This window comes from Spodoptera frugiperda, chromosome 30 (assembly GCF_023101765.2).
Source record: "Spodoptera frugiperda isolate SF20-4 chromosome 30, AGI-APGP_CSIRO_Sfru_2.0, whole genome shotgun sequence".
Lineage (NCBI taxonomy): Eukaryota > Metazoa > Arthropoda > Insecta > Lepidoptera > Noctuidae > Spodoptera > Spodoptera frugiperda.
The window spans coordinates 7837492-7864251 of NC_064241.1; the positions used below are offsets into that span (position 1 = coordinate 7837492).

At 38.3% G+C, this 26760-nt stretch overlaps 2 protein-coding genes across 3 annotated transcripts; one reads left to right on the forward strand and one right to left on the reverse strand.

The window, feature by feature from the left end:
• Nucleotides 1-3162: 3162 nt before the first annotated feature.
• On the reverse strand, nt 3163-12589 carry LOC118270023 (uncharacterized). The gene is made up of 14 exons (XM_035585437.2): nt 12275-12589; nt 11510-12182; nt 11146-11219; nt 10904-11069; nt 10407-10544; nt 9679-9767; nt 7980-9162; nt 7699-7778; nt 7451-7610; nt 6928-7043; nt 6098-6669; nt 5508-5627; nt 4915-5022; nt 3163-4632 (listed from the first exon to the last, which is right to left on the reverse strand). The coding sequence occupies exons 1-14, from the start codon at nt 12413-12415 to the stop codon at nt 4548-4550; spliced, it is 3705 nt and encodes a 1234-aa protein (XP_035441330.1). The 5' UTR covers nt 12416-12589; the 3' UTR covers nt 3163-4547.
• Nucleotides 12590-12710: 121 nt separating this feature from the next.
• Nucleotides 12711-26181, forward strand: LOC118270024 (ATPase H(+)-transporting accessory protein 2). Of its 2 annotated transcripts, none has more exons than XM_035585438.2 (8): nt 12711-13119; nt 13216-13346; nt 14108-14206; nt 14682-14819; nt 16250-16384; nt 16784-16913; nt 25014-25492; nt 25580-26181. In XM_035585438.2, the coding sequence occupies exons 1-8, from the start codon at nt 13059-13061 to the stop codon at nt 25769-25771; spliced, it is 1365 nt and encodes a 454-aa protein (XP_035441331.1). In that variant the 5' UTR covers nt 12711-13058; the 3' UTR covers nt 25772-26181. The 2 variants fall into 2 exon arrangements, with proteins under 2 accessions (XP_035441331.1, XP_050563079.1); XM_050707122.1 differs by having other exon boundaries at nt 12853-13119; nt 25074-25492.
• The last annotated feature ends 579 nt before the right edge of the window (nt 26182-26760 follow it).

Here is a 26760-nt window from a genome sequence, read left to right on the forward strand (position 1 = left end):
CTTATGGGCAGACGTGCTCCATCGTAGGCCACATCATCACTTACCATCAGGCGAGATAGCGGCCAAACGTTGACCCATTAATTGTAAAAAAAAAACAACATTATAACAGCTTAAGGCCTAGTGAAAAGCTATTAGAGTAAGAGCCCAGCCCTGCCAGACATAATTATTTTCTGAAAGGCAAAACGTGTGATACTGACTAGCCTTTATATGTACTTTGAACGCCTGCATACCTGCTAAGTTGGATAGACGGCCGATTTACAGGTATCCGGTGAAAAAGGTAAGTAAAAATAGGACTTAATTAACTTAAATTCTGATGGCTGATTTTTATATATGCTTTATAAAACATTAACTAGAAAATAATATCCGCACTGCCAGACACTTTCCGTAACTTCTGCCAGACACTATAAAGCTCTTAAAAAAATATTTTAACTTTACTTATATTCTGACGTTTTCTTTTTATATATGTTACTTACTGCCACACTCAGAGTCATTTAATGCTTACTTAAACTATTACTTAGTAACGATTTTGTATGGAAAACAACTGCTAAGGACTGGGTTATGTAACCATTAAATGACTCTGAGTGCGCGAGTTAGAGGACTATTTTTAAACTATATTTGTTGAGCCAGACAAATCCTAAGGGCCAAACATCCCCCCAGACATAAAAAATATTCTGGCGGTGTATTTAAGAGAGAGAAATGACATAGATGTCTCACTTGCTCCAAAACGCTAGCATAGTACCCTCGCACTCATGCTCACGGCTGAATATTTTTTATGTCTGGGGGGATGTATGGCCCTTGCGATTTGTCTGTTTTTCAGAAAATATGTTATGTCTGGCAGGCCTGGGCTCTTGGTCTTTTTTTTTATTCGATAAAAACTAATGCTTGACTACAATACCTGTATGTAGGTTGTCTCTCTTCAAGGTCCAGCTTTTTAAAGCCGACAATTACCGACTCTTTAGGGTCTATATAGGGTCCAGCATTTTAAGGTAAAGCTGGACGAATGGCAACCATAGTTTAGGGTGACATCGTGTGACAGTGTCACATTTGTTGATTATTAAGCTGGTTATTATTATTTTGCTAGAAAATGCCAAATAAATATTAGGAATCATTAACTAGATATTATATTGCAAAATAAATACAAAAATGCGCTTCTCATGTTTAAGAGTGGGGGTTCGAATTTCGAACCCCGTTGCAAGTACCAAAATGACTATTTCTGAGTTATAGGTACCTATGTTCTTTAAGAATTTAAACACCATTGACAAACGGTCAAGGAAGTTCCCCAGGCCTGAAAATGCGGCGAAATGGTTCCAGTAAAGGGTGGTACCTTGTATAAGGTCTGCCTACGTTACGTGTTTCGGACCACGGCCACTCGATCAATTTCTTGGTCCAGCGGCCATCAGTCCTTCAAGCGACGTCAGTGTTTGCTTTGCGCTCGTCTTGGCGGGGGCACTACCGTGTCCCCAGATTATTTGTATTACGTATACGTATATGTACATAAAATAGATCAAAATTAAATAAACTTATTAATTAAAAAAGCTCTACTTCCATAATACCTATCTTAATACTTTTTTTACATAAAACTTGCTTTGGACATTTTTCTACGTAAACTGTAACGTAATATGCAAAGACTACGTAACTTGGCATCTTTTTTATGAGATCCCTTTCCATTAGAGAGAGAAGCAAATGAGCCGGATCACCTGATGATAAGCAATCAGAATCAACACCGTTTATATCCGTAACGTCAGAGTTCGATACTTGCACGCATCAATTTTCCTGATCAAGAATTTTTTTTCTTTTCCAGAAAATGGGCAACATCTTATTCTCAATAATATGGCTGATAATCCTGATAATCGTCGCCTTCTGGATAGCTGGTTTTGCCGCGGGCCTCTACATTATTATCCTACCCTTCACAGTCTGTATAGAAGCTTTATCGGTAAGTACCTCTACTTCCATTTTATTAGTCATTACATTCTTGATAGAGTGGTCGCGGTCGTCATGTAGGTGTAGTGGCAAATTGGATCATTAAGTGCAGTTTTAATTTGATCCGTCCATCGCATCGGTGACCTGCCACGCTCTTGTGCCTTCAACCTTCCCTTGCATTACAAGCTGCCCCTCAGAATCGTCTTCTCGGCGGGTGATATATACTTATAGCCAAAGAAAGTGAGAATGCGACTCTGGACGATGAAAGATAGACTCTGCTTTATCCCTTGGTGAATTTAGACGTACGTTCGGTACTGCGTCCAGGGGAGCTATACAACCTACATAGCTCCGTCCCTCTTGCACTGCTCAATGATCGACCATTCTGACACAATTGTAATAGCAGACTAAGGCCCCAGGTCACGCCGAGCATTTTCTCCTCTACTTACCAGCTACTTCCTATTCAGTGAATTCATATCACTAGATACTACTTAAGTTTTTATTAATATTGTTTCTGTGATAGGTACCTATCTTCTTCTTGAGCTAGAATTTTGTCCTAACCCATTATGCATTAAAATTCTTATTAAAACCCTATTATCTTCCGACAGACAACCTATTGAGAAAGGTCGTACGCTGATATTTTGTTTATCTATATGTAAACCTACGTTTTTATTTCTATTACAGGGTCTCACAGACTTCTTACTCTCCGTGGTACAATTCCCGCGCTTCTGTGCACAAAGAATGATGGAGGGAAGAGGATTCAACTAGTTTTAAGTTCTAGTCTAGTCAAATAATTATTTAAATTAATTATTCAGAATCTATTGTTCATCAACAATGTATTTTTTTATCTAAAATGTGTTCTTGTTAAGATTATAAGTCCCTTATTGATGCACAATATAATTCTATGTCTTATAAGGACCTAATATTAATATAGTGCCATCATTATTTTTACTTATTACTATTACATACGTATATTTACTTTATACATTATATTTTCAAGCACAGCTTTTTAATCAGATTCTGTATATTTATCTATTTAGTTTTATGACTTTACATAAGACTGGCCCGCCCGGTGTCTGTTAACACCTTCAAGAGAAATTAAGCCCGACAATAAAGTTAATATAATGTTATCAATTACATTTAAGAATCCATATCACTAATTTAATAAAATTTTGATTAATAATGATGCATATCATGAGCAAATAAATATTTTTATAAAGTTAATATAAAATAAAAAGTACATAATATATTTACTTGAATGTTTTATTTCATACTTATTACCTAAGTATCTTAACAACTACATTTTCAAAAAGTCAACATTGAACTTGCAGTTCAAGATAAAGTTTTTATAATAGAAAACTAAAAATCAAAATGAATTTCACATGCAAAGTATAGTTTGGCATCAAACTATACTTGAGAAAAAAAAATAAAGTTACAGGAAATGTACCTAGTTAGTTGTTTTTAAACAATGTCAGTCATCTTAGCCAGTTGTCCCACCGGCAACGATGAACGAGTAACGAGTAGAGCTAGAACTAGAAACGAGTTAAGCGAGACGTGGCGAGCGAGTGTGTAGTTCTGGTATTTGTGTAGCTCGGCTATAAGCGAGTGTGCGAGTGAGGCGGGTGCGATTACTCGCACTACGATACGCACTGTAGAGAAATGACCACTGGTTGCTCGCTCGGCGTGAGTTTTAATCGCTTGGCGAGTGTCGCCGAGCGAGTGTTATCTTTCATAGCTCTTGTCGCTCAGCGACAAACTAGTGAAGCGAGCACTCGCCGGCAGTGTGAACAGTCAGCGATCAACTATTTGTATATGCATCTCTTTTGTTTACACGGAAAGTATATCTATTGTACGTTTCTTGAGCGAGAAAATAGCCGATAGTTAGTCGTTCACTCGCCGTTGGTGGGACAACTGCCTTAAAGTACGCGTCCACAGGCCCGCATCGTACGCATCACACGCAACGGACTTTAGTTTGTCTTGTATAAAAACTCATACAACTGCGTCCACTGATCCGCATCGTACGGACCGTATCATCGACAATGCCTACATGCGATGCGTACCGATGACGTCATACGGAATGCGTACGATGCGTGCGAGGCGTACGATGCGGACCTGTGAACGCTTACCTTTATACAATATTTATTTTTCAGACTAGCCTCACCCTACCTGCCATTATCTGTAATAGACTTTGAACCTTATTATTAATACAAAATAGATTAAAATAATAAAGAAAAACATCGGAAAACAAGATTTAATTGTATGTTTGTATTGAACAGGCTCCAGGACTACTGGACATTATTACTTAAAAATCTATTCTGGGACTAATATAGCTTTATTCCCAATGTGGGGACGAAGAAAGTTCGTTATAGCTATGTATCTAAGATAATTTGAAATCATTTAAGTAAGTAACAAAAGTTTAAAGTGTGAGGTAGTTTGTATTACTACATGCTAAACAAATCACATTTTCTTTTGAATGAAAAATTATTATAATAATATTGAGTACATGCATATAGGTAGGGATTTCATGCTCATGAAATATAATATCTGTAAGTATATTTTAGGATTGAAGACATCAAGTCCTTGTAAGTCCTAAAACAGGTATTTCATCGAGATGTGAGACACTTGTTCAATTAAACGGAGGTAAAACGTGAAATTATATCTTGTGCGGATTTCATAAAGCCGTCAGCACACTCCTTACACTTGCTTATACTAATCCTGAAACAACAGTTTAGACAATAAGTTTCAAATTATTACCCCTGCGGTATTTTAAGCCGCAAGTTACCAGAGCTAATGATATGGGAAAAAAATTGGTCACAAAGTCGTGTCGATGTACATTTTTTATAGTTTTCAACTCTATCCTATTGTCATAAAGTTCAAAATGTCTTTCACTTCAGAAGTCGATTTTTGTCTTGGGTGAGATTCCAATGTAGTGCAAGGCATAAGTGACTAATAAAAACTATAAAACTTTGATAAAGAAGTTATGGCATGTTTTCGTACCTGTATTTAGACAGCAGTTCAGTGTCCACTTCAGCTAAATTGACATCGGCTTGCATCAATAATTTAGAAATACTTCGATTTGAGTTGCTCGTCTCATGATCCAGCATACTATAAAAAATAAATCGTACGTATTAAAGACACACACACACACACGTAAATAGTCGACTAATACCCGAATACTGAAATGCTACTTAATTTTATTTTCTACTTAAATACCGTGCTATCTCTATAATTTTAGAAAAAGAATTTGTAGTGACAATTCCGTTAAAAATATACTTTAAGAAACGAGAGCGCGTTCGGCGCTCTGATTGGTTGGTTTATTCCAGCCGGCCAATAGGCAAGAGTGCCAAACGCGGTTTCGTTTTAATTACTTTAAACGTAAAGCAGAAGTATTCTTGAGAGCATCTTACAATCGGGTGGCGTTTGAGTATTTGAACAAAAGTTGACTAAAGTAACAAGAGTTACACAAACTTCCCATGTCGTTAGAGAATCAGAAACATGTTGCAGCAACTGATTACTCAGTCAATCGCATAAAGTTAATACGATTTACAGAAATACCTACAGGAATATTTGGTAAATAAAATGATAGTTACCTTTCTAAAGATTTACTCAAACGAGTGATATGTATATGTGCAGATTCAGCTTTTGTTCGCAGTTCAAGCCGCAGCTCGGTTGATGCATGTGGATTGTCCAATACTTTGTAACACCGATCACTGTAAAAAAAAAACATAAATCATCAAAACAAATAAATCCGCGCAGCATAGCTGCATAGCATATCTCTGGTGGAAAGCACCCTAAGGCGTGAGCTCCTGTTAGTAATTTAGTTTAGCTGTCACAAGTTGACTAACCAATGTCTATTATAGAAGACTAGCGACCCGCCGCAGCTTCGTATGGGTGCAATGGTGATATACTATGCATGTATTATACATATAAACCTTCTTCTTGAATCACTCTACCTATTACAAAAAACCGCATAAAAATCCGTTGCGTAATTTTAAAGATTTAAGCATACAGACAAACAGACAAAGCAGTGACTTTGTTTTATACTATGTAGTGATGTTTCAACATAAACTAAAAGCTACACTATGTACTGATAGTAAAAAAAGTCACGTGATTGGGTAATCAACTGTAGGAAGGGTATTGTTACTGATAAGTATAATGTCAACTACCGAATAATACTCACCATAAAATTTTTATTTGACTCAGAGCATCCTTAATTTCTTGTATAAACATATATGTTGCATACTTAAACTTTTCGTTGTTTTCGTTTATGACAGGAGGATCGATTTCTGCTAAAGCTTCACGTTCATTGGGCCTAAGTGAATCTGTTTCTTCAATATTATCGCCAAAAGGATCGTCATGTATCTCGCCATCGTTTTCTTCTTCTGAACAGTATTCCCCTGTTAAATACTCTTCATCCTCATCCTCATCATAATCCAATTCCTCGTCATGATTTTCATATAGGTTACTAATCTGCAATTTTTTCTCTAACTCTGGAAATGCAGTGAATTTCCTTATAATACTCGGCTGACTGGCTGGAGCATTATTTTCTTTTTCCGTCTTCTCCGTTGCTGTTTCAACGGTATTTCTTTGTACTACTTTAGAACTGTTTGTTTTTTCTTCGCCTTGCATATTGCTCTTATCAATCAAACCATTGTTAGATGCATTATTACTTTTTTGAAAGGTCAAATGTTTAAACAAGGAAGGGTTTATATTAATATTTCTGATAAATTTTACTTGCTTCGGCGTTTCCTCCTAAAAAGATAAAAATAAGAAATATGGTCACATTTTTAAAACGAATACGTTTTATAAGATTTTCAATTTTTTTTTTTTTGGTGATTTCATTCTATTACTGACTATCAATGACTGAATGTCAAACTCTTACTGACTAAAAACAACCCCGTTCCTACTCTTGCTTTTCGAGCCAGAGCCCTGGTAACCCGCTAGGCAGTGTGCATCTCCGGCACATTTTATAGGACTACTACTATTACTATTACTACTACTACTACTTACTTGGACTAGTTTTCTTTTCATTGGAGATTTTTTATTAACTTCTGCAATATTGTCATTATCATCAATTGACATTTCATGGTCATGTTCTGATCCGCCATTATTGTCACCCGGCAAATCTGTAAATTGAAAAAAAGTATCGTCACACCTTTTATCCACGAAGAGATAAGCACTTAATGCCACTGTACAATGCACACCCACTTTTAACAATTTGTGTTAAGGTATGTACACCATGTAATAGGAGGTGAGCCTATTGCCATAATATACTGGACAATGCCAGACACCGTACTACTACTGAGAAATTTTGGAAGAACCGAAAAAAGCCCATCAGTAATGTGTGTGTGGGAATCGAACCCGAGACCACTTGCACTGGTTCAACGAGGCAGTATGCAAAATAAAGACAGTCAAATATTCAAGTGTAAAACTAATAATACAGATAGAGCACTTTCGATCAAAAAAATCTAAATTAATTTAACAATAAGGGAATTTTAACCAATACAAAGATTACAAAGTATAAATAATATACCTGAACAAAACATCGCATCATTATTTGATGAAATTTCGTGAACATTGTCGTTGAAACTGTCGTTAGCACTATGATCCAGGCAAGGATTCTTTATATCGTGTAGCAGCGTATTTAACGATTCCACAGCAATTTTTATATCTTCAATATTACAGGGGGCCTCCTAAACAGAGAAAATATGTCATATAAGTAGGTATTATCAGCTATTTAATTATGTTCTCCATTTTAAATTATATCTATTTAATACTTACCATTAATGCACCAAGCAGATGCATGCCATAGCTATACATTTGCATATATTGAGATGCAGTCATGTTTAAGGCAATGTTACCTGTAAAAAAATAATAATAGCATAAACAGCGGATTGCTTCTCATGAATATGAGGCTTTAGCATGGCTTGAAACTAGTCGAGTTCCTAGTCAAACAGTTACGTCAATAAGCCGATAACATAATAATTAATTTAGTATGCCTCATGAAAGTCTTAATAAAATGGTGCAAAACTGTTTCAAAATAAGTCACGTAGACATTTTACCTTTAACATCACTGACACGATTGATCATACTGGACAATTTGTCAGCTGCCTCTTTAATGTCTTTATAATCACTAAACTTCATTGCAATACATAGAGCTGCCTCATGTAACGTCCAAGGAGGTGGCAACTTAGAATTCGAAAATGGTGGATCCTGATGTAATACTTGGGTTAAAACTTCTTCCATAATCTGAACAAATCTAGATATCCATTCATCACATTTCACTTTCAAATACTGTTCCATAGTTGTACTATCGACTCCATACATGGCTTTATCATTGGTTTTTCTAAGAAGCGCTTGACTAGATGAGGTTGTGAAATTGATCTCATCAACACTGCTTTCAGTGTTGGATATTATACCAGATGTTGAAGTTTCATCAATTGTCACATTTCCTTGACTTACACAATTCCGCGGATGTGCAATAATACTTGATTCTCTACTCTCGATACTTCCATTTACACCTCTATTGTCTGTGCTTTCAGACACAGGATCATCGGTAGATGGTTCGTCGTATTCCTTCAGGTTATCATTAGATGAAAGAAATGTTTCCAGTCCTTTAGAGTTTGTCATTTCATCACTATGAGTTGGAATTTGTTGATTCGATTGAGTAGTGTTTCTTCTCCTGCGCCATTTAAATTGCCTCTTTTCAGAATTTACATGTGGTTGACTGGACACACTACGTTTAAGTTTTATTCCCCTCTTCTTATCTGATACATTTACGACGATTGAAGTCTCAGCAGGTTTCGTAAGTTCTACTTTTCTGGTTTCAATATTTTTGGATTCTCTATTTAACTCTTCGTTTTCTTTCGAAACACCACTATTAGATGCAATGTCGTCACCATCAGTCTGAATGCCAGCATCAACAGTATGTTTTGATGGTTTCTCTGTTTTATCTTCTTGTTTTGGTGCTATCTCAGGAACTTTGTCAATAATATCATCACATGCAGTATCTGTATCAGGACTAGTAGTGTCTCGCTTTGGCGAAAAGTTATTTGGCACAGTAATTTTTATTTTATTCAGGAGTTCATTTACAGATAATTTTGGTTTTAGAACTACGTTAGGCGTTACTATCTGTTGTTTTTTTGGTTGAATCCCTAAAAGGTTACGAACTTCACTTATTGTAAACATGTGAATATTTACCAATGAGTTTCTAGTGATTAACTCATTATCGTTGGTGAGAAGGACCTAAAAAAAAATAATTTGAATTAATTTATGCCTGTTTTAAGTCAGTATGTTGCATTAATAAGCGTATTTGTTTAGTATAGATGTTAGAACTAACTATTAAGATAGAGGTGTAACATGTATACAATACAATACAATACAATACAAATAGCGTTTATTTTATTTTTAGTTAGCGTTTATTTTTATTCGTTTGTATAGTGTAGGCATAACATGTAATATGTATATTGGACCTTGCAGAAGATGCTGGTCCATAATGGTGAGAGTGGGACAAAATGAAATCAGTCTTTTTTTAGGACACTGTGTATATAGCACAAGTTTTGTTCTCTAATATTTATAATTTATTAACGACTGAACAGTTGTTGACCAACAGGATGGTTTGAGGGTGTCGTCTCATCATCTGTATGTGAATATGTATTTGTATGCATATAATATAAATGCACCCATGGAACAGAAGAAATAGGTACCATACTTATATGTAAAGACAAAAAAAAAATTAGCACATTCTTGTTGAATACTTACAAAATGATGTTTCTTCTGCACTAGTTCAGCACAAGTTGCTTCTATCACTTCTGTCATAGACAGTTTATCTGCTTCACATGGATATTCCGCTATATGAAAAAAAAAACTATGTTAGTCTAAGAGACTTTAGCATACTTACTATTATACACATATTTATTTAACATTCTCTAAAATTATATTTTCGATACTACTTTTTTTTATTTTACAAAATAAAATAATATTTAAAAATAGGAGACCAACTAATTTATAGTTAATAGAGATCAATTAAATTATTAAGAGATATAAGATTTCACTACATATTATAATCTTTTTTTAATTAAGTAGGTATGTATAATATGTATACTAATTGAAAACATATATGTCTAGATTTTGTCTTGATAATATATCGCCAGACAACTAGATAAAAAATATATTAACAGCAGCACATTTAAAGCATTAATTGCCAAAAGAAAACTGTTCAAATTCTCCGCTAAATGTCGGTCACCAGTGTCCGACGTGACAGTTAATTTATTTATTTATTTATTTTACTCTTCATGCACATGAATGTGTACATAGGTGGGCTTAATTAATGCCGTAGACATCTTCTACCAGCCAAACCCAAGTTAATTTGTTAAGTAAATGAATAATCAATTTGCAATACAGATGTATTATATTACAATCATAAAGTGTATAACAAAATTGTGTTTTCTAACAGTATTCTGTATCGTTATTAAATACATATTACATACCCATAAACGCATAACCAATCTCAATCTGCTGTGAGAGAAATCGTAAGATGCGTCTCGCTTGAACATTCTCTATACATGTCACATAAGTTTTAAGTTCCTCCATAACCCGTTTAGGGACCATAAGATGACATTTTTCATCTGAAATAACACAACACAAGGTTTTAAAAATCAGATAATTTGTTACGGCTATATCTGGATATTTATTACTTATCTGGTACATTTTATGCATAAGGCTATGAGACAATGAATAATTAGCTCATCTCTAATAAAAAATTACATTACATGTAAATGGCTTCTGATTTGTCTAATATGTCTTTGTTGAATTTGTTATTAGAAGTTTCTTATGAAAGAATTTTTTTTGAAGGACCGAAAGGAAAATCGGAAAATGCAAAAACGTGATAAACCATTAATAGAACAAATAAATACATGCCAAGCACGGCCAGGCCACTAGTTTTAGTTTTAAATAAAATTAACTATATTTACTACATTTGAATTACCTGAATCTGTTAATGTATTAAGAAATTTGAACTCATTTAATAAAACTTCTAAATCCATTACTATAAACCATGCATCAGGGTTACAATCCGGAGTTGCCAAATTCTTCATAGGAGTTACATCAATCTTTGAAGAATCTTCAAGTATTTGTTCTGTGCCTTTGCTATCCTGAGAAAAAATAAACATTGCCATAACTACCAAATACATTTTTTTAATTTTGTTTTAATGATAACTTTTTCATTACCTTATTTCCGATCCTGTTTTGAAAATCATTGGAATTAATTCCAACTTTGTTACTGTTTATGTGGGCACCAAATCCTGAAAAGTGTTATGTATTATCATTTTAACACATTTCACAATGAAAGATTGACGGGTAGCATTGGCCCAAGTTAACTTTTTAATAAGAATAATTAATTTGATAACACAAACATTATAATCAAATATTAAAGATGCAGTGTGAATGAAGAAATCAGAAAGAATCATTAGAGGTTAATATGTATGATCACTTAATATAAAATATTTACATTTAGATACAATCGCAAATGAAAATTTAATAGATTATGTCTTATTTAGTTAGTAAAACAAATAAGGCAGGCAAAATAAAATACCTCCAGGTTTCCTTTGAAACTTATTCTTGAAAGATATCATTTGTCGCAGATCTTTCTTGTTTGTAAATCCATGTTTTCTGTTAATAGGTTGCTGAAATCCTTTTCTGTACCTCAAATCAGTGTTAAATGCATGGGACCCTAGTTGGATACTTGAAGAACTAGCATTGTTTAAATTATCCGAAATGTGTCCAGTAGAAGATTCTACGAAGTTGTTGTAAGCCCCATTCAAGGAATTTGGACCTTGATTCACTATAGGAGCTAGCGGTGTTGGTAAGAAAATTTGTTGTGCTTGAGGAACTGCCCAAACCTTAGGATTATACATAGGAGTAGCATTATTCAAATTAAAAGCTTGTGTAGGGTTGTTCAATAAATTCATATTACAAATAGGACCCAAAGAAGAAGTATTAGTAATTTGTGTGCCCTGTAATATACTCGTCATTTGGTTCAGAGGAACATTCAAATTAGCCAAAAGTGATGACGGTTGTTCCGGGATTATATTCATTTGAGGATTTACGAAAGGAGGGATTCTTTTCTTAATGGCTGGTTGAATTGGTTCAGCAATTTGTGCAGCATTTGGTAAAAGACTTGGTGGTTTATCCTTCGGTTCTGGACATGCAAGTTCAGCACCTGGTAACTGTTCAAGATGTTTTGTCGTCTGCCTTGCCTTCTCAATCTACAAAATAAACATGACAGAGTTATAATAAAGTAGCTACACTTTGTAGTTTATCTAAACATTTGTTCGATATACCAATAATTTGAAGTTACCTCCGCATCACTAAGATTCCAAGCTGCTTGTCCAGTTAAACTATTGAAATAATACACATGTCCAGGATGGGATTTCGATTTACATATTATCCAAGAGTTGCCAACAGAAGTGACCTTGCGCCGGTTTGTTTCTTTATTCATAATAAGGTATATTCAGTGTCTTTTTCAACTTCAAAACAAATAAACGCTTCTTGCAACAGTTTTGGTTTCATCAAATATGTATCAAATGTAAGATGTCAAAGATTCAAATTGTCAATCTTATAATATAATGTCAAAATAATGACAGACCATGCACAGATCTATAAATCACCCGCGCAGTCACAGCGTTTAGTTCATTTGAGAACTACCTGTTTTTTAAAGTCCTTTGAATGATAAAATTACTGTCATGGAATTATAAAAAAAGAACTATAGGTAAAATATAAACTAGAATATAACTATCAGAAAAACTAAAAAAAAACTCATTTAATTAATGTAAAATAACTGTTTAAAATCAGTATAACTGTTAAAAATGTAATTCATTTAGAAGACTAAATGATTTACATTGATATATGAACATACGCACTGACGCACTGTTCAGTTTGTCGTTAACAAGAAACCAAGGGAAGCATCTTGTTTCAATGTGCCTAATGAGTTTTGCAGGAAAAGTACAATAGCAGTAGGTGTCGGCTGAAAAGTGCGATGATTTTAAATTTCGAATCGTTGCTAGGCGCACGCAATAAAAATTGTAAATTTACAATTTCATTGACTTGACGAGAAGTCAATATAGGAAATTGTTTTAAAAACCATGAGTGTAAACAGCGTCAACAAGATACTATTTTTCATAACTCTTGTTTTAAAAATAATCGGTAATAAACTTATTTTCAGGTTTTATTTGGTATACATACTTTATGTTTGGAGTATTACTTAGTAGGTACCTATTCAATTTATATTTATTATTTTAGGCTTAAAAGCGGCCGGTGAGTTCAGTGTTTTATATAGTCCAGATTCTTTACGTTTTATGGCAACTGATAAAACTTCGGAAAGCAATTTGAAAGAGATATTTTCTGCAGCACTCGGGCTTTCTGTGGAACATGTAAGTATTCTAGCAAAATGCAGGTAAACTACTTATCTATTAAAGTTATATAAGTATCAGCAATCAATCACTGTGGACGTACCTACACTGCTCAACGTAACCTTCTCCAATATCACGCTACTGAGCTGGATCTTCAGCTCTTCGCATGCAGCCTTTACCAGCCAACTTGCGGACGTCGTCAACCCACTTAACTAGAGGGTGCTCTACACTACATTTGCGTTTAAAGAGATGTTGTCTACACTCCAGACGTCTGCCCAAAGACGGTTCTTTTTTTATGAATCACATCGGTAAACGAACAGACGTATCACCTGATGGTAAGTAATCGCCGCCGCCCATGGACACTTGAAACACCAGAGGCGTTACAAGTGCGTTGCCGGCATTAGGAATTTAAGGGTTGTTGGGGATTGGGAAGATTGGGAAGGGGGGGATTGGTTCTTCAATAAATATGTCCGGCCCATTATGCCACTTTTAGCTTGCTAATCTTTTGGGCACCAATAACGCCATTAGCAGTGTTTCATTAAAATAAATGGCTTGTTGGCACCGTACAGAAGGCTTAGTTCGAGTCTGTTTTACGTTTAACGAGATCAAAACGAGAGCACGTACTAAGGTTACTTAACCCTTTTTTTGACGGAGTACACTCCGGAGTGCAGTATAGGTAATTACATATATGCCACATGAGTCAGGATGAAGTAGTGCCCTTACAAGTATGGTATAACAGATACTAAAACTGTCTAGTGAATGTTACTCACCTTTATTTTTAGGATTCGGAATGGAAAGGTTTAATTGTAGTGGATCCTTTTAACACTCCTGAAGCAGCCGTGGAAGTATATATTGATGGAATAAGGAGCATTGGTGAACATGTAAGAAATCAAAAAGGGTTTAATTAAAAGCTATAATTATTAGCTGCGCATAGAGTAGAAAAAGTACCTAGGGACCTTGCTTTTGAGTGCCTAAATAGGAATTAACAGTACAAAGCACCCTATCACGGAATAAAAATGACTTTTCTTGACATTCCCCATTGATTTGTCTATATCTGGGTAACCTAGTTAATTAATAATATTACCTACACGCCCTCTTCATTACCTAGGTACCTACCTATGTCGGTAAAGGTGGTAGAGGTAGATAAACTTAAAAAGGTAGCTGTTAAATAATAAAATAATTATCAAAAAACAAATTATTATTTACCTATTTTTATTTATTTTTATAGTCTCCGACGAAATGTGCCGACTTTACACACTTCCGTTGAAGCCCTGTCCCAAAGCTATTCATGGATAGGCCTAGACCTACTTATAGTCATTCTCGGTAACAAATCAGCCCATTTTAACCTATTTACAGATTGCTTTGAAGACCTACAAACTTAGTGTAGACGAGTATGAGCCAGATACGTACAAATCAGTAAAAGAAAGAATAAAGCAGCATTTTACAGAAGGAGGCAATAAAATAGCAAATGTTAAATTAAGTAATGGAAATGAGGTAAAAATGGAAATATCTACACTAGTGGCCGCAAATAATAATAATCTTTTCTGCACATTTCTCACACATCAGTCTCATGATGGCGGGTAGCGGTCAGGGCAGGGGCCTGAAGCCACGCGCCGCACACCAGTAGTTTTGGGAATTTCCGGACACGCATTACATATAATATCGTAAGTGACCCGGTTGTGGCCACTTTAAGAATTTTGTCGACTTTGAGGCTTTCTTAACTTATAGTTTTTGTTATCACGAACATATTTCTTGTAAAAAGTCATTTAACATGTATTAATCTTGCCTAAGAAAACCCTTTTTTTAAAGAACGTCCAATAGAAAAAAAAACTGTATAAAAAAGAAAAAAAAGGGAGTTTGTGCCATTTTTGGCCAGATTCGTGCCATTTCTGGCCACGGTCGTGTGCCAGTTCTGGCCATCAAAAAATACAATAAAAGTAATCAAAATTTATTAATTAAATTTGACATTTTAGAAACAATGGTTTTCATTTAGTCTGGAAAATATGAAATATTATTACTTCACTTGAATTTAACTTACAAATAAAGAGATCAACATTTATATGACGTTGGTAAAAGCTGCAAAGTAAACTGACCTTCCTTTGTGTGAAGGCAATTTATTGCATCTCTGAAAATGAAAAATATGTATTTGTTGATATGTAAAGCCAAGGAAAAATAATAAATAAATTACGATAAATGAATAGAAGTGGGGCGTTTATGTTCAAAAGTTTTGGCCAGCCGTGTGGCCAAAGATGGAGAAATTCATAATTTTGTCTCCATTAGTGGCCACCTTCTAATAATCCCACTTCAGAAACATGTGGCGACAAAATAACTTTAGTTCCACTTAGACAATATATTCTTCATGTAGTATTAACATAAACATCCAAACAATAAGCAAAGATTAAAAAAATAAAAACCAAATCCTCACCCGCTTGCCTTAGCCTTTTTGTTAAGATCTTAACAATTTCAGCCTCAACTAAAAAGAATGACTTGTTGCATCGAAGTGAAGTTTGACACATCAAAGCTGCCAACGGTATCAGTGTCTCCAATATTCAATATTTTAAATACTGTACATCACAGAGTAATTTATTTGTCCATGCCTTAGTTATAAATATTTGAAGGCCCAAGTGGCCACAAAGGGGTCGATGGCCACAACCGGGTCACTTGCATAGCATTATTTTTTATTTTTTATTATGCGATATTTTATGTATTATTATATTCAATTAGCCCCTCTACCCATCCGAGAGATTAGCCGGAACAAATATTTTTTTTTAATTTGGTTTTTGTGTATAGTATATTCATATGCATACAGTAAGAAGCGGTTATTTCATTATTACAAATAGACACTCAATTTTTATTTATTAGCCTAGCTAGACACTAGGTAGTCTACTAGATTTTATTATTATAATTTAATTTTAAATTTACAGTTCAGGAAATTATTTGGTAATTTTATAAGAAATAAAAGACCCACCAAAGAAGTACTTCACCACTTAAAGCATAACGTGGAAGAAGATTATCTCTTCATAAACGAGCTTGACATTTTACGAGCTGTTATAAAATGGGTAAGTTTAATGATTTGTAGGATCAGCTAAGCTATTCTGTAACTGTCAGTTGGAATAGTCGAAGTGAGCTCGATCGCATTCTCGCCTGTCATTGGTCGAGATTATTCTCACAACCAATGACATGGCAAGGCGGTCCATGGTCGAATTTACTTCAAATCTGGAATCTTTCGAATCGAAAGATACAGAATAGCCTAGCTGTTACCCTAACTAAATTTTATGGTATTATGGGCTGCGCCTCTGGTGATTCGCCTGTTCGTGTCTCTCTGCCCAATCTCATAAAAGATTCTACAATGTACTACTTACCTACCTACCTATATTGATATACTAAATTTACTATTTACATTTTAAGCTATAATATATACCTAAGCAGATCCTACTTACTTGGCATTTAATCGACAGATCCAAGATGGGGGTATTGTTCCAGACAACCAAATTGATTTCTTCAATTTCCGTATTCGCAGTCTTCATGGAGTATCTGACTATCATGGTCCCAATTCTCATCAAACCAAAGAAGCTAAGAAATTATTAAGTAGGTACCTATTAACATTTTCATAGGTAGGTATTTCCATCTCCTCTTTGACTCGAAACTATCTACTTAGTTGAGCTTTTCTCCATTAATGTACGTGAGTAAACTGCTGTGATTAGATAAATTAAATATTTTTGTAAAAAATGAAAACTTAAGTTTGAATAATTTCGGTTATACAAGAAAAGGTAATGCGTTTAGAGCCAGACCAATTGAACTTCATGTTGGGATACTTGTACAGCGGCATCTTGTAAAAACCTTCACACGACCCGACAGATTGCAGCTTTCTGCATGGTTAAGTAAATGTTTTTGGGTAGGTCTAGCAGATTTATTCTATGCCAGTTTCTTAAATGTTGCATTGTCGGCAAGCAGGCAAATCGGTCAAATTATGAAAACTATGATCTCTTAAAAGATTTAGGTCGAGTTAACCCGTAACTCTGTATAGTGCACTTTATACAATGTGATAGGGGTGGGACTTCTAACCCATTAAGGCTTTAGCAATATGATATGCGGGAGCGTGCTATAGCATCCCATTTTTGACGTTCTCGACAGACTTCGCTGAAGGCATTATGCGTTGTCTCCGGCCCAACTCCCTGTGCCCTCAAGCAATTCCTGCACGTCGGCGGTTTGTTCGAAAGCCTATTTGGGCATTTCTCCCAAGTGTGTGGGTCTCCACAGTGGCTACAGACATGTTCTTTAGCCTGACAAACGGCTTTTGTGTGACCGTATTCCAGGCATTTGTTGCATTGTACCAGTGGGGATTGGTCGAACACTGGTCTCCTCTGCAATCCCACATAGATTTTTCCGGCCTCCAGGAATCGCTTGTGGGTACCCGGTGACAATTCCAATACTGGGTGACACTCATGTGGGTTTCGTGCCTTTTTTCTGTACTTCACCCTTATGATGTTGTCTTGCATACTGACGTCACCCAGAAGATGTTTGTTTTGGGCAAGTATGAGTTCTACTAGCTCTGCGTCAGTATGGTAGGACGGACCAGGCGAATCAGGACGCAACCCCCTCAAAGGTGAACAACGGCAGAATGCGTATCATCCAAGCAAACCTGCATCGCTCCAGGCTAGCCACCATAGAATTGCTACAAGTTGCGGAGAAAAAAGGTATATCTGTAGCACTGGTTCAGGAACCTTACGTAGGGAACACTGGTGAAATGCAAGAATACCCTGGCACAAGAATAATTCAGTGTACTATGAATCGACAAAAGCCAGTAAAAGCGGCCGTAATCGTTTTCTCAGACCAGCTGAGGACTATACATGATCCTCAGCTTGTAACAGAAACTGAAGTAGCAATACTGTTGGTCTCAGGTAGCCTGCGGCTTGGAGTGATATCGGTTTACCTTGAGGGGGACCAAGACATACATCTAAATTTAACCCGCTTAAAGGAGTCCATATCTAAACTGACCACAAAAAATATCATCGTAGCTGGAGACGTGAACGCCTGGAGCCCGTGGTGGGGCAGCGCCTCGGAGAACCAGAGGGGAGCAGATTATAATTCGTTCCTAAACGAAATGGACCTCCACATTCTCAACACAGGGGACACACCAACTTTCGAAGCACTCAGAGGGGACCGACTTTTCACAAGCATAGTGGACGTTACAGCCTGCAGTACATCTTTGCTAGCAAAAGTTCAGAACTGGATGGTAGATAGAGGCCTTACAACCTCTGACCACAATGCCATAACGTTTGACTTGCAGCTGGAAAAGGCATTGGAACCCCCAAAGCCCATAACAACGAGAGTCTACAACACCAAAAACGCAAACTGGACAAAATTTAGATCACATCTGCGAGATTCTCTAGAGAAGAAACAAATAACTCCAGAAAGTATCATGAGTGTTCAGTCACCTGAAGAGCTGGAAACCGTGATTACGACCTACATAAATGCTATCACGGAGGTATGCGATGCCACCCTACCCAAAAATAAGCCGAGGAAAGGGAAATCAAAACCCCCGTGGTGGACGAGCTCTTTAGAGGATCTCAAAACTGACGTGCTTCGAAGAAAAAGGAGGATAAGGAACGCAGCTCCCTCTCGCAAACAGTTCGTCATTGAGGAATACTTGCGGGCAAAAGAAACATACACGTCAAAAGCCGATGAAGAACAAACGAAGAGTTGGAAGGAGTTCTGCTCGACTCAAAAGAGGGAAAGCATGTGGGACGGGATATACAGGGTCATCAGGAAAACAACAAAATGTAGAGAAAACACCCTGCTTAGAAATTCTGAGGGTCAAACACTGAACCCGGACAAGTCAGCGGAATTGTTGGCTAAAACTTTTTATCCTGATGACACTACCACCACGGATGATCCCGGTCATGCTGACCTTCGTGCACTAACGGATGGAAGATGTCTAGGTGAGATGGAGGAGCTGTCGGAAAGCGACCCTCACTTTACACAGGCAGAACTGGATTTGATTCTCAATGAGATCAATCCTAAAAAAGCCCCCGGCGCCGACGGTCTGACAGCTGATATCTGCGCAGAAGCTATTTATTGTCGACGGGAGGTGTTTCTTGCCATGGCGAACTCATGCTTAGAGCGGGCATACTTTCCAAAGCAATGGAAATCTGCGCATGTTATAATTCTCCGAAAACCAGGCAAAGATGATTACACTAATCCAAAGTCCTACAGACCAATTGGACTTCTGTCTGTGTTTGGAAAAATAGTTGAGAAACTGATGATAGGCAGAATCCAGTGGCACATCCTTCCAACTCTTCACAAAAACCAGTATGGATTTCTGCCTCAACGCGGAACGGAAGACGCACTGTGTGATCTGGTCAACCGCATAAAAACTGAGATGGATGAAAAAAAAATAGTCGTTCTGGTGTCACTAGACATAGAGGGCGCCTTTGACAACGCCTGGTGGCCGGCCCTGAAACATCAACTGATAGCCAGGAAGTGTCCGAAAAACCTGTATGCCATGGTAAACTCCTACCTCAGCGAACGGAGAGTCAAAGTCAACTTCGCCGGAGCCAGCAGCGAAAAGGGAACAACTAAGGGCTGTGTACAAGGGTCCGTAGGTGGACCCACTTTTTGGAACCTAATCCTCGATTCGTTGCTACACAGACTAACAGGTGAAGGAGTTTATTGCCAGGCATTTGCGGACGACGTCGTTCTCTTATTCTCGAACCATAGGGTGAGCGCACTGGAGCAATCGGTAAATAGTGCCTTGGAAATAGTTGCAGCATGGGGAGTCAGCAACAAGCTTAGGTTCGGAGCAAGCAAAACCAACGCTATGCTGCTGACAAAAAGGCTTGTTTTTGAACCCCCAGAACTGTTCATGACAGGCACCAGAATAAACCTCGTAGATGAGGTAAAGCTCTTGGGCCTCACCATAGACAGAAAACTCACCTTCAGGTCACACATATCCGCAACGTGTAAAAAAGCTGCGGATATTTACAAACAGCTGGCACGCGCAGCAAAAGTGACATGGGGTCTTAATGGCGAGATAACGAGAACAATCTACGTAGCGGTCATTGAGCCCATTGTACTTTACGCCGCAAACGTGTGGGCCCCAGTGACGGAGCTACAGTTGATTAAAAAACAATTAAATGCTCTTCAAAGGGGATTTGCACAAAAAATCTGCAGAGCGTATCGTACAGTGTCGCTCACATCAGCAACAGTCTTGTCGGGTACTCTCCCACTCGACTTGAGAGTCCAGGAGTGTGCCAGTTTGTATCTAACTAAAAGAGGATTATCTCTAGACTATTTACCACCTCATAAGGAGCTAGAAAGGCAGGTTAACTACCTAGATCAGCCACATCCCTCAAAATTAATATCTATCAACTATGAGCTTCTGGAGAGCGATGACTCTGGAACACCTCTCGTCCGAGGAATTACCGGCCCTCAGATATACACAGATGGAAGCAGAATTGAGGGAGGCGTCGGTTCTGCCTTGACCTGGTGGGAGGAGGGTCGTGAGTCGGTGTTCTCCATTTTTAGCCTGGACCCTACCTGCACGGTTTTCCAATCTGAACTATACGCTTTGAACAGAGCTGCCAAAATGGTTCTTGACAGCAGAGCAACTAGAGTAAACATCATGAGTGACTCTAGGTCATCACTCGACATCTTAAAGAACCCCAAAGTTACCCATCGTTTGGCCAAAGAAATAAAGCAGTGTGTGGAGACCGTGGAGGAACAGGGAAGAGAAATCCGGTTCTACTGGCTGAGGGCCCATGTCGGAACGGCCGGGAATGAGAGGGCAGACGAATTAGCTAAAATTGCTGCCAAAAAGAAAAATAACACCACGGCAGACTACTGTATGGTGCCCATGTCCTACGTCAAAAAGAAAATCAGAGACGAAACCATCCGAAAGTGGCAGGACAGGTATACCACCTCCACTACTGGGCAGGTCACTAAGACGTTTCTCCCGGATGTCAATGAGGCATATCGTTTAGTGAGATCGACAAAGTTGACACCTGCCCAAGTACAAGCGTTGACTGGACATGGAGGGATCGCTGAGTACCTGCATCGATTCAAATTAAAAGAAAATGCAGGTTGCGAATGCGACTTAACCATCAGTGAGTCAGTATGGCACATTATTCTCGACTGTCCCCGTTTTCTGGCCGCCAGATCCAGCTTAGAGGCTCAAATAGATACAAATCTGGATACCTCCAATCTGAGTGCCATTCTAGCTGATAAAGTCAAAAGACCGCACTTCCTGAGCTACATAGACACTATCTTTAGCAGGGCAGCGGAAAGAAACAGCACATTAAATAATAGACACCAAATAGCCACCTTGGAGAATCAATTAACAACTGCCACGGCAGTACCCGAGACCCCTCGTACTAATGAGCCGCTCATAATCAATGAGAAGCAAATACTCCTACATGGAGAACGCGGCACCAAAGGAATACGGTTGCGAGGTGTAGCCCTATTCATGAACACCAGCAGCGAAAGACTAGGGATAGCCTTCTGCGAAAAAAGGAATAGCAAATGGCTCACTATTTCACCGGGCCTAGCCTCCCTGATCAATGGCAGCACATCCAGAACAAGCATGCGACGCAAAGTCTATGACGCACTACCAGACATGAAACTGTTGGGTCGAAGCTGTCGATTGTTGCGAACACGCAATAAAACAATCGCAATGTTTTCCAGCGTCGACTCTATAACTTGTTTTGCACAAGCGTGTGAGGTGCTGTCAGGCGTGGGTGAGTGGGGAGACGTAGAAGGCATACACTCCAGAATAATTAGCGTAGACGCTGCAGTGGTGGCTTATGAAAAAGGGAAAACGGCAGACCTTATGGGCTGTATTAGGGCCTCAGAACATCATGAGGTCATCGTGTACGAGGACAGGGGGGAAGATTTGAGCTTCCTCAAGAGGTCAGTTCAGCGCCAGCTAAGGGTGGATTCTCCAAGCGGCTCAGAGCGTTTACAGCAACAATATTTGCAACAGAGCGCTCTGCAACAACAACAGCGGGCCACCGAAAGGGAAAATAAAAAACTACAGTCCCGAGGCAGAATGTGGGCAATAACAACATCCATATGCTCAGTAACCGGACTCATTGCGTCACCTTTCAGGAAAAATGCATCCAAGTCCACTCATAGATCGGAGAGCTGTCCCGCTCAAATACAGTCTGCTCATTCTAGGTCATCCCCAACAAGAGCAGCTATGGGCCACGTTTGTCCACCGAAGCTTCGACAAGCCACCACTCCCAGAGACCATCTCATAAACGCTTTTCTCGAGTTTGTCGCAGTAATAGAAGCAACTAAGCAGGTTAACTTGCGGAATTGCGAAGCCATCCTGCAGACTTATCTGCAGGGTAACGAGCTGATACTGGACGATAGACTCGAAGCAGCAGAAGCAGTCATATACGACAATAATACATCGAGAGTGCTGAGAGGAACCTCTATAAGTCGTAGTATGGCAGCTTACAACGCCACTGCAGGATTTGTGTCTCTCGACGAGAAGGAATCAAATCGATGCGGAGTAGTGAAGTTTGAAACTCCCCCCAACGATTCCCTAGTGGTGGTTGCCAAGTGTACCAGGATTATGCTAGACGATGGGATATTAGAAATGGCAAAATCCATATCGGAATCCGGACCGGACGGCATAACCTTTGAGAGCTGGTGCACTCCGAGGTTTCACTGGACGAACGGGGTCCCTGGATGCGGTAAAACGACTTGGATAGTGGATCAATTTGATGCGGACAAAGATTTAATTGTCACCACAACAACTGAAGCAGCAAATGACCTCAGAGGCAAACTATCTTGCCGATTTGGGGGACTACTAGTCAAATCTAGGGTTCGAACAATGGCGTCCATCTTAGTAAACGGCTTGAAGGGGCGAGAGAGCTGCACTCGACTAATGGTAGACGAGGCTCTTATGAACCACTTTGGAGCGGTGGTGATGGCCGCCCGAATAACTTTAGCCAAGGAGGTCCTGCTAATTGGTGACATAAATCAGCTCCCGTTCATTGATCGTGACAACCTCTTCCCTCTCCACTACGGCCGCCCTACACATATCACACCCATAAGTCAGGAGTTGCTGTGTACCCACAGGAATCCAATGGACGTGGCCTATGTCCTCAACACAGTTTACAGTGGCATATACTCGTCCAGGTCGGGCGTGAGATCCCTGGAGACAAAAAGATTCTCGGGAGCGATGATCCCAAAATCACTCCCCGACACCTTATACCTGGTACACACCCAGGCAGAAAAGGAATCCCTTAAGAACCAGGGATACGGGTCGGGCGAGGGATCACGCATTCTCACTATACACGAGGCTCAGGGGCTTTCGTCCGCGAAGGTGGTAGTTGTGAACACAGCAACAAAGAGGCAGAAAATTCATGACAGCGTACCACATGCAGTAGTTGCAATATCGCGTCACACACATAGTTGCATCTACTACACGGACAACTGTGATGACGCGATAAGCAAATTGATCAGAAGGGCTGCTGAAGAGAGCGACCATAGGATTATGGACTACAACCTGAAAATGGCCATCAAACACAGAGACGCGGCAGTTCTGGGGGCGCTTTTGGGTGAGAAATGTTCCTTGGACTAAAATAAAAATTTATATAGTGGGAGGTAATGTGTATGCGGAAATCGTAAATAAGTACATAACTGCTATATACATAATTATATAATTGTAAACTCTTTGACTTCTGTAAGCTCTGTTGAAGTCAGCCCACCCGACAGGGGTTGAGGCGTCATGCACACATAAATGTCCTACAGTCGGTGGCGCTGTGTGTTGGGTTGTTCCGTTCCCAACAAAATGGTTGACCGGACCAATTGCTGACACACACGTCATACTCGTGAACGAGTGCCTTCTGCTGGGGCAGGTCGGCTCTCCCAGCGCGCCGGTGGACTGACTTGGCAGAGCCGCCGGTAAATTTAATTTAGTGGATAAAAAAAAAAACAAATATGTTAATCATAAGTATTTTTGTAGTTATAATTGAATAGTTGTGGTTAATTTTAGTGCGTAAGGTAGATACCATATTGATAAAATTTATTGTAAAAAGAAAAACAAATTGTATGACAAGGGCACGGACCAAGAGTCCGTGGAGAACAAATGTAAATAAAAAAAAAAAAAAAAAAAAAAAAACCCATTAAGGCTGAGTACAACATCTAATTTTATCGACAAAAAAAAATATGGGGGGTTGAAACCCTTATTGAAAATATTGAAAAATAGTGATTTTTTCGGTAAAAATAATTCACAAATGAATTTTTTTCTCACCAAAACATTATCAAACATATGAAAAAAGTATTGAATTAGTTAGGTTATTAGCTACCGTTTGTCGTTTTTTTTGGTTCTACGACGCATACAACCTTTGATATCAAAAAAAGTAAAAAAAATATTAAAATAACCATAATTTTTAGGGGGAGGGGATTCGACCCCTTCGACCCCCGACTTTTGTCGATAAAATTAGATGTAGTACTCAACCTTAACGTGTTAGAAGTCTCACCTCTATCACATTGTATAAATGAGGAAGATAGTATTAGTAGCGGCCTAAAGTAGTTACGAGTTCAAAACTGATAGAGATACTTTTGGTCAAACATTTTATAAGTACCTATTGCTATTAAAGATAGAAATATACTTTTGTTAACAGGTACTAAACTTGCTTGCTACCTAGTAATAAATATTTATTAATCCCACTATAGGTGAAGCTATTCAAGACCTCAGCAAGGCATTTGTCAAAGCCTATGTTGGTTCGGTATTAGTTACAGCTGTCAGCACTGATGTCCCTCACTCTCGTCGCTCAGCTCGATCAGTCACTATACCAAACCTTAATGGTACGGATAAAAAATGGCCATCAAATTGGTTAAATACAAATCCCAATAAGAAAAAGAATCGTTACAAATTTGTAAAACCACCTGGTATTGCTGATTATGAATGGATGAGCCGGGCGATCTCATGGCCAAGAACTAGGGAAGGAAAGGGAAGTGACAATGATGCAGAACCTAAAGAGGGAAATGAAAATGGAGACGCGGCTGGAGACGCGGCTGGAGACGCGGCTGGAGACGCGGCTGGAGACGCTACTGGAGACGCTACTGAAGATGGACAAGCGTCTGGAGATGGGGTTGTAGATGGGAGTGGAGGTGGGAACGGAACTGACGGTGAAAAAGGAAATGGAACAAAGGTATGATCTTTGGAGTTGGCAATAGATCACACGAGTATATGCTGATCATATATGTTGTAGAGGTAATTAACGGTTTCATTTTTACAGCCATCGTTGAATGCCACTACCGCTGATGAATTTGACGTCGACTATCCAGCAGTGTTCAATATATTTCTTTGGTTTGGATTAGTAATGACATTCTCTATGCTTGCTATCATGTATTCTTTTATGGATATGGACCCGGGCCGCGACTCCATTGTCTATAGGATGACTAGTACAAGAATGAAGAAAGATAATTAATCACCTAGCTTGTGAAATTACTTATCTAATTAATATTTTTATGATTGAATAATAATATGTATTTAATGTATTAAGGTAGAGCCCATGAAGCAAGTACAAAGAGGGATGCCATAATGTGATTGTGCACTGCAACACAAAAAACGGCCCTGCTCAATGATATTAATCATAAGTAAAAAGGAGTGGATAGGTTATAGCGCTCAGAAAGTGGCATATTAAAATGTGGACAAATGGCAACGTTTTTATAGAATGGGGTCGCGATACGGAAAATACAGAGGGACGTGGTTTGTAACGTCTCGCGCTCTCAATAAAATATCACACATTATGATAAAAGGTGTTGGTTTGTAATTGACATCACCTCTTTGTATTTAAAACCCTATTAATATATAGAATAAATGTTTTCTTGTACATAATCCATTTGTTTAATTTTTAACTCTTAATACCTGGTATTTCTATTTACCATAAATGTTTGTACCTACCTACTTATACAGACTGTGTCATAAACATATGGAATAACATTATTATATCGTAATGGAATTGTTGTACATGCTTATTAGTAATGCAGGGGCGGATCTGCCTAGAAGAGATTTTTGGGCTTAAGCCCAAGGTCCCAAGGATACAGACAGCCCCCAGAAAATAAATAGATGATCGTAATGGAATAACATTATTATGTCGTAATGTAATGTGTACCAATATGATTAATCCGTGCTACTACTGAGAAATTTTCGAAAAACCGAAAAAAGCCCAGCAATACTTTGTCCGACCCGAGAATCGAACCCAAGACCCCTTGTCCGGCGGACGCATTAGCGATCACTCGACCAACGAGTAGGCTTGAGAAAGAAAGGGAATCAAACAGTTTACGAATTTCATTCAGTTTTTATAAGTATGTCGGAGGAAGGTGTGGGCGATACATTGGGCGAGAGCCCTCTTCGTAACACATAGGTCGAGCTATGTGTTGGCAGCAATATAACAATAAAATCTTCGTTAAGAAA